The 10909-nt window shown below is 53.4% G+C and overlaps 2 protein-coding genes across 4 annotated transcripts in view; both read left to right on the top strand.

Annotated features, from left to right (window-relative positions):
* Positions 1-548: 548 nt before the first annotated feature.
* On the top strand, positions 549-10519 carry Ecsit (ECSIT signalling integrator). Of its 3 annotated transcripts, none has more exons than XM_005405668.2 (8): positions 549-1077; positions 4476-4609; positions 6307-6724; positions 7218-7441; positions 9417-9474; positions 9557-9705; positions 9797-9902; positions 10172-10519. In XM_005405668.2, exons 2-8 carry the CDS (start codon positions 4514-4516, stop codon positions 10414-10416), a joined length of 1296 nt encoding a protein of 431 aa, XP_005405725.1. In that variant the 5' UTR covers positions 549-1077; positions 4476-4513; the 3' UTR covers positions 10417-10519. The 3 variants fall into 3 exon arrangements, with proteins under 3 accessions (XP_005405725.1, XP_013360568.1, XP_013360569.1); XM_013505114.1 differs by having other exon boundaries at positions 550-1085; XM_013505115.1 differs by lacking the exon at positions 549-1077 and adding an exon at positions 2525-2550.
* A 96-nt stretch (positions 10520-10615) lies between these two features.
* The window catches only part of Znf653 (zinc finger protein 653), a gene marked incomplete in the record, with an annotated part of 12773 nt that continues 12479 nt past the window's right edge, over positions 10616-10909 (top strand). Inside the window, 1 exon segment of the mRNA XM_013505113.1 lies at positions 10616-10909. Within this exon segment, the coding sequence (XP_013360567.1) occupies positions 10857-10909 (53 nt within the window).

The following is a 10909-nucleotide window of genomic DNA, read 5'->3' as shown; positions in this document are numbered from 1 at the left end:
TTCTACCACTCCAACATCACAGAGTCACACACACAGTCCCGCGGACACAATCACGTACACACACGAAACCCCACCGGACAGTGAGTGTGGGTGGCCCGCGAAGCCAACCCAGACTCCATTCCCTCCTATTTGGAAGGGTGTCAGGGGCGCTGACAGCGAATCCCCAACACGACTGTCCATATTGTTCTTTTTTTTTTTTCTTCCAGTACCAGGAATCGAACTTACGACCTTGCGTTTGCCAGGCAGGCGCTTTGCCGCTGAGCTAAATTCCCAGCCCCTTCCATATTGTTCTTTTATGGCTGTTCCGCGTAGGTTAATTCAACGTCCATAAAAGTCTATTAAAGCTAGCAGGTGCTGGCGCATTCCTGTAGGCCCAGCTCCTCGGGAGGCTGAGACAGGAAGATCACTGGATTCAGGGATTCAAGCCAGCCTAGATAACATACCGAGACTGTGGCTCAAGGGGAAAAAAAAGAAAGAAAGAAAACCTAAAAGCAAACAAAAAATATATATATATTTCTTAAACATATCAAGCGTATTATAATTGACCCATCTCACAGGTGAGGCCACTGAGGCACAGATGGGCTAAGACTTAGCTAAGAATCAGGCGGGCATCAGCCTGTCTCAACATCAGCGCGGCATCCTCGGAGCCTAGAACCGTGTCCGGCACAGTGAGCACTCAAAAATGCTTGTCGAGTGAATGAGTGAATCCATACTTCTCCCCCTTCTAATAATTCACCCCTGGTTTTCTGGTCAGATAACTAGGGCCCCAGGCTGGACTCATAGGCCTCCTAAATCCATCTTCACACCCAGGAAAATGCAACCCCTCCTTTCCGTGCTCCACAGTTTCCAGATCTGCGGTTTGCTTGGCAGGTTAGGGACGTGGCTTTCTCCTTAGGAGGCGGGACCAAGGTCATCTATCCCTTCTATTGGTGATTATCATCTTGGGGGCGGAATCTGTCAAAATCGGCTTTCTTGATTTGCTGCCTCGCTGATGACCCGTGACCCGGAAGCTCTATGGACGGACATGGCGGCGCCCAGGGGCAAGACGGAACCGGCCCGGGTTCCGTGGCCGGTCGCGTGAGTAGGTAGGGCGCACGCGGGGAGGTGGACACGAACGTCTGGGGACTCGGACATCCCCTTGGGGACCTGGCAGCGGGGGAGGGTGGCCCCAGAGAGACCCGGCTGCAAGGTCGGGGCGCTGTGACCTTTTGGGGAGCGGGACGGGGACTTGCGGGAAGAGGCTGCCCGCCATGCGTCTGCTGCCTCGCTGTCGTAATCTCCCGCTTTGGGGTGCATAGGTGACTCAGAGAGGTCAAGGCTTTCGCCCGAGCTCACACCGCGGCGCGAAGTGAAAGCTGCGCCTGCCTGTTTCCTGGCAGCCGGGTCTAGGAGCTGTTAGATTACACCTATCTCAGGATGCCAATCATAGGCGTTTTGTGGAAACTCACCGCTTATTCGCAGTTATCTGACAGTTAACCATATACCTGGCGCCGCCCCCGCTCCTCTAGATAGCAGTGAGAAAGCTAGACCGAAATCTTCTGTCTCCTCAGATAGCCGGACACTGAATAAGTCAGAAATAAACGGGTGGTTTCAGATACTGGTAATTGCTAAAAATGCATTAATCAGAATGAGAAACGGTTTTGTTTGTTTGATAGAGTCTCGCTATATAGTTCAGGTTGGCCTTGAATCCGAGGAGATCCGCCTGCCTCATCCTTAAGAAAGGCTCTTATTTTAGACTGGGAGAATGAGGAGGTGACCGGAAAAGAACTCTCTTTGAATAGAGACCTGGATGAGCAGAGCATTTGCGAGATCTGGAGGAAGAAAGTTCCAGGCAGAGGGAGAAGTACAGGGGGTCTGAGACCGGGATCAGCTTGGCTTGTTTCAAAATCTGTGTCCCTGCATAGCTTGGCTGCCGCTTCCCAAAGCTCTCTCCAGCCCTGGAGGGAGAGCTGAGTGGGGTGCAGAAGAGGGGGGCTGGGTAGGTATCCAGGAAAGAGCTCGTGGACGGGGTGGTAGCCTGCAGACAGAGAGCAGTGCGGACATCTGGGGTGGACTTGGAAGTGCGTACTCACCAGGACTAGCTGATGGATTGAATGGAGAGGTGAGGAACATGGTGGACTTACAACTTCTAGAGCCAGGCGTGGTGGCACAGGCCTGGCATCCCAGCATCCTTGAATGCCGAGGCAGGAGGACTGAAAGTTTCAGCCCACCCTGGGCAATTTAGCAAGACCCTTTCTCAAAAAAATAAAAATAAAAAGGGGCTAAGGAGCAGCTCTCTGTGAAGGCCCTAGGTTCAGTCCCCAGGGCTGAAAATAATAATAGGATAAAAATGACTTCTTGCTTAAAATGTTTTAACTTGAAAAAATTAGTATTTCATAAAAATTATTTTTTTAATTGGCTGCAGATGAAAATGTCAAGAAAGGAAAAGGGCCAGGCATGGTGGTACACGCCTGTAATCCCAGCACCCTGGAGGCTCAGGCAGGAGGATCGCCGCAAGTTCAACACCAGCCTGGTCTACATAGGGAGTTCACGACCAGCCTAAATTACAAGGCAAGACCCTGTCTCAACAGCCCCCAAAAAAGAAAAAAATAAAGAGAAAAGGATAGGCATGGTGGCACAGGCGTTGGGAGGGCTGAGGCAGAAGGGTCGATTGAGTCTAGCGATTGAAGAATAGTATGGGCAACACAGGAAGACCCTATCTCAAAGCTGAAAATAAAAGACAACCCACAGAATGGAAGAAAATATTTGCCTAAGAGTCTAGTGCCGCTGGGTAGGGTGGCATAACTCCATAATCCTAACACTCTGGGAGGCTAAGACAGGAGTTTGAGCCCAGTCTGGGCAACTTGGTGACTCAAATGAAAACATACATAAATTTTTTTAAAAAGTTGGAGGTGTAGATCAGTTCAAAAGCTATGGGTTCAATCTCCAGTATTGCCTAAAAAAAATCTGATATTCATCCAAAATATTTAAAGACTTCTTGCCGGGGGGCAGTTAGTTTTTTTGTTGTCTTGTTTTGTTTTGTTTTGAGACAGGGTCTCACTATGTAGCCCAGGCTGGCCTCACACTGACAGGGATCCTCCTGCCTCAACCTTCAGAGTGCTGGGATGACAGGCGTGTGCCACCACGCCCAGCAGGGGAGTTGGTTTCTGAGACGGGGTCTCACTATGCCCTTCCAGCTGGCCTTGAACTCACTATGTAGCCCACCCTGGCCTCGAACTTGCTAAGTGCTGGGGTTACAGGCTTGCACCCTGGTAAAAATGTTCTAAATTAGATCATAGTGATGATCACAAACTCTGTGGATATACTAAAAACAAAAACCAAAAAACCCCTAAAACCTGGGGCCAAGACTGAGGCTGAGCTAGAACGCGTGCTTCGCACGCAGAGGCCTTGGGCTGGATCCCGGGTGTGGGAAGGTGAGGGCCTGCGGAGGCCTCCTCTCTGAGGTCAGCCTGCAGCCTCACCCGCTGTGTGCTTGTGACCCTGTCACATCTCAGGCCCACTGATGCGGGGCTTGGCTGGACAGAACCGAGCCCGGGGCTGCACGCAGGGCCAGGCAAGCGCTCCCCACAGCCTTGTTCAAATTCACCTTTCAGGGTGCGCCGCTATGCGAGGGGTGCCTGGCGCTGGGCTGCGGGTCAGCGCCTGCGCGCTGTGGGAGGCCGTGGCTTCCATCCCCTGTGTTGCCAAGATAATGAATGAATTCTCAAAAGTGGAAGTACATGGTTTAGGGGTTGGTTGGTTGTGTGTGTTTTGTTCTGTTTTGTTTTGTTTTGTTTTTGCAGTGCTGGGAATGAGTTCAGAGCCTTACACATGGACTGTGCCACTAAGCCAAATCCCCATGTCCTTTTCGCTTTTTGTTTTTGGTTCTGGGGATTGAACCCAGTGCCTTTGCACTGAGGTACATCCCCAGCGTTTTTTATTTCTTTTCTTTAATGTTTCTTTTGAGACGAAATCTCTCAAAGTTATAAAGTTGCCCAGGCTGGAACTTGGAATCTTCCTGCCACAGCCTCCCAGAGTGCTAGAAAGACAGGCCTGAGCCACCATACCGGGCTCTTGTTTACATTTTAAAAGACAATTGAGCGGAAGCATGGTAGTGCTCGCCTTTAATCCCAGCACTCAGGAGGCTGAAGCAGGAGGATTGCCGAAAGTTTGAGGCCAGCCTGGGCTATATAGTTAGTTCAGGGGCAACTTGAACTATACAGTAAGATCCTGTCTCAAAAAAACAAAAGAAAACAACAACAAAAACTGATTTGAGAAACAAAAAGGCAACAGAACACTTTATGAGCCTTTTTATCTAATAAAATAGATGACAAATAAGTTTAAAAAAAAAAAAAAAACTGGTCCAGTAGGGAGGGGCTGTCCCTGGAGCAAGTGCCTGAAAACAGTGACGGCTGCGCCCAGCAGAAGCAGGACTGCCAGTGAAGCAGTCGTCTAAGCCTGGGTGTTCCGGACTAACGTCTCTTCTCTCCGGCCAGGTGGCGGCCTGAGCCAACCCAAGACCTAGAGCTTGAGCATGAGCTGCGTTCGAGCCGCACTGCTGGCCCGAGGCCTCCCTCGGGGCCGGGCAGCCATCTGTAGCGCCATCCTCCCCGGAGCCCCCTTCTCCCAGGTAACCGCGGGCAGGGGGGCATTTGCGGGGCGCGTGGAGGAAGGCCTGGGGTTCGCCTTCATCCCCTTCAGCATCTCCCCAAAGGAGCCAGCTTGTCCAGGCGTGGGAGGCACGTCTGTCATCCCAGCTCTCGGCAGGCCAACGCAGGAAGACTCCTGCGAGTTCAAAGCCAGCCTGGGCTACATAGTGAGACCCTGCCTCAAAAAAATAAAAAAATGAAGCCAGCTGGTCTGCACTGAGGTTGCAGGAGGCTCACGTAATTAAGGGGCCTGTGTCCAAAAAGGTGAGGGTGTCAACTCTGACATTAAGGGCACAGGGGCTGGGCGGATTCGGGGGATGACTGTGGGTTCCTCCTGCAACGCATGTAAAGATGGACACAGAAACCTGATCTTCTCCCTGTGCCTAGCCCTCGGTCTAATGTTTTTAATATCGTTTCTTGTCTTGTCTTTGCCCCTTTTTTTTTTTGGTTTTTTTTTTTTTTTTTTTTTGAGACAAGGTCTCACTGTTTAGCCCAGGCTAGCCTTGAACTCACAGCAATCCTCCTGCTTCAGCCTCCTGAGTGCTGGTATTAGAGGAGTGCCACTGTACCTGTCCCCCCCAATACACACACCAGTAATCCCATTTACTTGGGAGGCTGAGACAGGAGGATCACAAGTTTAAGGCCAGCCTGAACAACTTAGTGAGACCCTGTCTCAGAAAAATAGGGGTAAAAAAGAAAGGGGAAAGAAAAACAAACAAGAAAAGAAGGAAACAAAGTTGTTGTAAATAAGGAGAAAGGGGGTTGAAGGGAAGGGAGGGGAATGGGAAAAACAGGAACCAAGATATATGTAGCCCAGGCTGGCCTCAAACTTTCGGCAATGTACAGGTACGAATTCCCCATGATGAATGTGATCATTATGTATATCTAAAATGCACCAATAAACTTAATTGTCAAAAAAATAGAAAAATAAGGTCAGGGGATGTAGCGTGGTGGTAGAGCACCCCTAGGTTTGGTCCCCAGTACCACAAAAAAATAAAAACTTAAAGATGCCAGGCATGGTGGCTTATGCCTATAATCCCAGTGTTCTGGGAAGCTGAGGCAGGAGGATCACAAGTTTGAGCCCAGCCTGGACAATTTAGAAATTTATAGAGAACTTGTCTCCAAATTTAAAAGAAATAAAATACAATACAATAAAGGCAAAAGGGCTAGGGATGTAGCTCTTTGTGAATGCCCAGGTTCGATCCCCAGTACTACATTGTCAACTGACAAAGAAAGCATGGAAAATCTAAAACATTCATGTGCAGGACTGCCGCCATCAAAGGGTGTGCACCGTCATTGTGGTGAACGTTACTAAACTTCCTGCGTGGCAGTTTTGCCTCCTGTCCCTGCCAATGGCTAACAGCCATGTTCTCCCATCTGGCAGGGCTGTGTTTTATCAGTGTGTAATGGTGTCCAGTCTTGGATTCTGGTTTTAGTTTTTTGAGACAGTTTTGCTTTGTAGTTCAGACTGGCCTAGAACTCACAGCGACCCTCCTGCCTCAGCCTTCCAGGCCTGTGGCACCAAGCCTGGTTCCCCAAGCTTGGGTTTGTAACCTCTGCACCACACACTCTTGGTCAGCCTTGGGGCCACCAGTGCCACCGCTCCTAGGAAAAGCCCGCTGGGAACCCCCAGGTCCAGGGGCACTCACTGTATTCCAGCAGTGCCCTCTGTCCCCAGGTGTCGCCCCTCCTCCCACGGGGCCTCCACTGCAGCGCCACCCCCTACACTTCCACGAAGTCCCTGGTCCCTCGTCCCTCTGAGCCTGAAAAGAAGCCTGGGAAGGTCCCCGCGCCCCACGAGGAGCTGTTCCAGCGGGCGCCGGGCAGCGCGCGGGACAAAGCCAGCTTCGTGCGCGCCGTGCAGAGCTTCGGACAGCACAACGTGCGCAAGCGCGGCCACGTGGACTTCATCTACCTGGCCCTGCGCAAGATGCGCGAGTACGGCGTGGAGCGCGACCTGGCCGCCTACAACCTCCTGCTGGACATCTTCCCCAAGGAGGTCTTCCGGCCGCGCAACATCTTCCAGCGCATCTTCATCCACTACCCGCGGCAGCAGGAGTGCGGCGTGGCCGTGCTGGAGCAGATGGAGAACCACGGTGAGGAGCCGCCAGCTCCCTCCGCCGCCGGCGCCGCCCTCTCTGGCGTCGGCTTACTCCGCTTTGCTCAATCTCCTTTTCTTCTTTATTGTTTCAGTTCTTTGAGACAGGGTCTTACTACTTAGTTCAGGCTGGCCTTGAACTCACTGTGTAGCCCAGGCTGGCCTCAAACTTGCAGCGATCCTCCTGCCTCAGCGTCCCAAGTGCTGGGATGACAGGCGTGCGCCACCATGTCCAGCTGAATACTCTTTTTGTCTCAGTCTTCCCTGGTTTCCTGGGCCCTTTCCTTTTGAAATTTTCTCTCTGTCTCATACTGGGGATGGCACCCAGGCCCTCTAGCATGCCAGGCAAAGGCTTTGCGTCTGAGCTACACTTTGTAACTCTCCCTCCCTCCCTCTCCTATCTCTGTCCGCGCCCCGCTGCACCATCTTCCCTGCCCCCTCACCCCGCACCGCACCGCACCCTGAGGCTCTGCCTCCTCTGCCTGGCGCAGGAGTGATGCCCAACAAGGAGACGGAGTTCCTGCTGCTGCAGATCTTCGGGCGCCGCAGCCACCCGATGCTCAAGTTCGTGCGCATGCGCCTGTGGCTCACACGCTTCCAGAACGTCAACCCCTTCCCGGTGCCCCGCGAGCTGCCCCAGGACGCAGTGGAGCTGGCCACGCTGGGCCTGCGGCACATGGAGCCTGACCTCAGCGCCAGGGTCACCGTCTACCAGGTACACACGCCTTCCTGTCCTCGGTCCCCTCCACCCACCCAGGTCATTGTGCTAAAGGAGCCGCGTCCCGGGCTGCGCTCTCTGGTGGATTCCTGCAGCCCTGCTCCTACCACATCTTGCCGTTGTTTCTGTCCCTTCAGGTGCTGTTAGTGCATGTGCTGTTGCTAGGGCAAAATATCTGAGGCTGGGGACTTTATCAAGAGGCTTAGCCTGGCATGGTGATGCACATCTGTAATCCTGTAATCCCACCCCCCCGGAGGCTGAGGCAGGAGGATCCTTGCGAGTTCGAGAGCAGCCTGGGCTACAAAGTGAGCTCAAGGCCAACCTGAACTACATAGCGAGACCCTGTCTCAAAAAGACCAAAAAAAAAAAAAAAAAAAAAACAAAAGTCCTATCCCAAAGTGCATGCAGGCCTGTCCCCTCAGGTGGCATGGAAGTCTCAGGTGGTACAAGCTACCTAAGGGGACAGTCAGACACATGTACCTCTGGTGGTTCAGGCCAATGGGAACGTGTGAAAAAGAGAAAAAGATAGCTGGGTGTGGTGTAACCTGTAACCCCAGCACTTAGGGAGGCTGACGCAGGAGGATCACTGCAAGTTTAAGGCCACCTTGGGCTCTGTAGTGAGTTCAAGACCAGCCTTGACTACACAATGAGACCCTGTTTCTAAAAACAAAACAAAAAAGAAAGGAAGGAAGGAAGGAGTTTCTCAAAGAGCAGGCCTGTTTTGCTTTGTTCATTTTTGGTGTGCTGGGGGTATGACCCAGAACCTAAGCAAGCACTTCACCACAGAGCCGCAGGCCCAGCCGGCAGAGCACTGTATCTACTACACTTGCGGTGCCTTCCTTTTCACCTGTGCATCCTGGGAGCTGCGGAGCCACCTCGACCCTTCCTTACCTGAGAGGGTGGTGCTGGGCATCCCTACAGCTGTCTGCTGCCTCCTTCAGTCACAGCTTGTACGCTTCAGAAAAGATCAGTGTCAGCCAGTGGGATTTTACACCTCTGATCCCAGCTGCTCAGCGGGCAGAAGCGGGTGAGCTGCAAGTTCCAGGCCAGCCGGGCAACTTCAGGAGACCCTGTCTCAAAGTCAGAACGCAGAAAGGGCCGGGAAGAGCTCAGTGACACAGCACTGGCTTGGTATGTGCAGGGCTATGGGTTCAGTCTTAGTACTGCAAAGAAAGAGAAGAAAAAGATTCTATTTTGCTGTTTAAGAAGTCATATTCAGGGTATAAAATTTAAAAAGATACCAAAGGGAATTCCTTCCCACCTTAAACACTACTCTATTTACGTGGGTGTGGCGCTGCACGCCTGTAATCCCCCGGCGATGAAGGGGCTAAGGCAGGATGATTGCCGAGAATTTGAGACCAGCCTGAACTGCATAGTGAGGCCCTCAAAAAACCAAAAACCAAAACACTGTTAAGAACTTGATTCTTGGGACTCCTTCCTGGGATATCTGTGGTGTAAAATTATTACCTTTTTAATTCAAAGGCACTGGACACGTATTTTTTGCTAAGCACTGTTCTAAATGGTTCAGTGTCACCTGAGGTAAGGGCTATTACTGTGATTTTGCAACTGGAAAACAGGCATGCAGGTACAGTGACTTGGTCAAGGTCACACAGAATATGGCAGCCAGGATTTTGTCTGTTTTTGGGACAAGGTCTTGCTGTGTATCCCAGGCGGGCCCAAATTTGTGGTGATCCTCCTGCCTCAGCCTCCTGAGTGCTTCGAATACAGGTGTGCACCCCCACACCTGGCTTAACAGCCAGGATGTTAAAAGTAGATGGCTGGCTTCAGGGTTCCCTAGGTGTGAGCATCTTAAATGTTGGTGGCTTTGGCCAGATCAGATAGAAAGGAGAGGATGGGTGTCCATGACGTGTGGGAGACCTGTCCAGGATTTGCAGGTGCCCCATTTGTCTCCCTCTCCTGGCTCCTCCTGTAGGACCTAAGGGTCACAAGCTTCTCCCACTTTTCCTCACAGAAGCCTTCACCCGATGACACAAGAGATCCAGCGGATTCCATTCAGCCCCACATCGTAGGTGAGCCCTGCCCCACCCCGGGCCGCCTCTCTGACCTGTCCCTCCAAGCTGGCACCGGCACACACACGGGTCTCCACCCCAGGCATCCAGAGTCCCGACCAGCAGGACGCCCTGGCCCGCCACAACCCAGCCCGGCCGCTCTTTGTGGAGGGACCCTTCTCCCTGTGGCTGCGCAACAAGTGTGTCTATTACCACATCCTCAGGGCCGACCTGCTGCCCCCGGAGGAGAAGGTAAGGGCACAGCGCCCACCTGGGGCCTGGGGGTGGAAAGAGGCTGCCGGACTCCGGCCTCTGACAACCTGCCCCATCCTCCTCGAGGCAGGAAGTGCAGGAGATCCCGGAGGAGTGGAACCTCTACTACCCGATGCAGCTGGACCTGGACTATGCAAGGAGCGGCTGGGATGACTACGAGTTTGACATCGATGAAGGTAAAGCAGACATCGAGGACTCGGCCCCAGGAGTTGTGGCCCTCGTGCTCCCAGGCTGAGACACCGTTTACAGGGTTCCCAGGCACCGCCAATTCTGTCGCACTTGGTGCTGGGTATGACCAGGACGGGCCCAGCCCTCAGGGTGGGCGGGGGGGGCGGGCAGTGGGCGGAAGGCCCAGCTGCAGGCAGGAGACGGGAAGTAGCCTGTGGTGAAGGGGCGTAACAGAGGGAGCCGCTGCACCCCATTAGGCAAACCTCTCTCGCAACAGTGGAGGAAGGCCCAGTCTTCGCCATATGCATGGCGGGTGCCCACGACCAGGAGACGCTAGCCAGGTGGATCCAGGGCCTGCAGGAGACCAACCCAGCCCTGGCCCGCATCCCCGTGGTCTTCCGGCTGGCTGGGTCCACGGGGGAGCTCCTGGCGGCATCAGGACTGGAGGATTCGCGCCAGTCCCAGCGTGAGGGCCAGGAGGAAGACGAGCGTGTGCAGCGACAGCAGCAGGGCCAGAGTTGAGTCTGAGGAGGCAGTGGCCCAAGGAGGCTGTGGACTGCCGGACTGACGTGAAAGCGCGAGATGACCTTTGCGTGGACAGCAAATAAAAATTTTCTGTCTTGGGGCTGCTTGCCTCCTGTGTAGCTATGCAGCATCCCCTCCCCAGGATCTTGAAGAATCAGCAGTGGGTTCTTCCCACTCCTCAGGGCCCACGGGCTCCTCTGTCCTAGTGCTGGGCATAAACTTTATGCCCTCCCTCTAAACGAAGTTAGAAAGTTTAACAGAAAAAGGGATGGTGGCAAGAATAGGTTTGCGCGCATGCGCAGCTCCAGCCCTGAGTCTCCTTTTGGCGCCCGGGGCAGTGAGAATCCGTGAGAAATTTCCCGACGGCGCGGAAGATGCGCGCCACTTCCGGTCGGGCTCCTAACAACGGGGGAGGCTGGTAACCAGGGTGGGGGGGGATGGCGGAGCGGGCGCTGGAGCCCGAGGCGGAGGCGGAGGCTGAGTCCGGCGC

The sequence above is a fragment of the Chinchilla lanigera genome, unplaced genomic scaffold (assembly GCF_000276665.1).
Source record: "Chinchilla lanigera isolate Chin_1 unplaced genomic scaffold, ChiLan1.0 scaffold00094, whole genome shotgun sequence".
NCBI classification, from domain to species: domain Eukaryota; kingdom Metazoa; phylum Chordata; class Mammalia; order Rodentia; family Chinchillidae; genus Chinchilla; species Chinchilla lanigera.
This window is presented reverse-complemented; position numbering and strand designations above follow the sequence as displayed.

Bases quoted from the DNA above. Each gene is read 5' to 3' on its own strand.
- Ecsit (XM_005405668.2), top strand. From the start codon at position 4,514: ATGAGCTGCGTTCGAGCCGCACTGCTGGCCCGAGGCCTCCCTCGGGGC. The intron at 6,725-7,217 runs GTGAGGAGCCGC...TGCCTGGCGCAG, and splicing joins GGAGCAGATGGAGAACCACG to GAGTGATGCCCAACAAGGAG. The intron at 7,442-9,416 runs GTACACACGCCT...TTTTCCTCACAG, and splicing joins CCAGGGTCACCGTCTACCAG to AAGCCTTCACCCGATGACAC.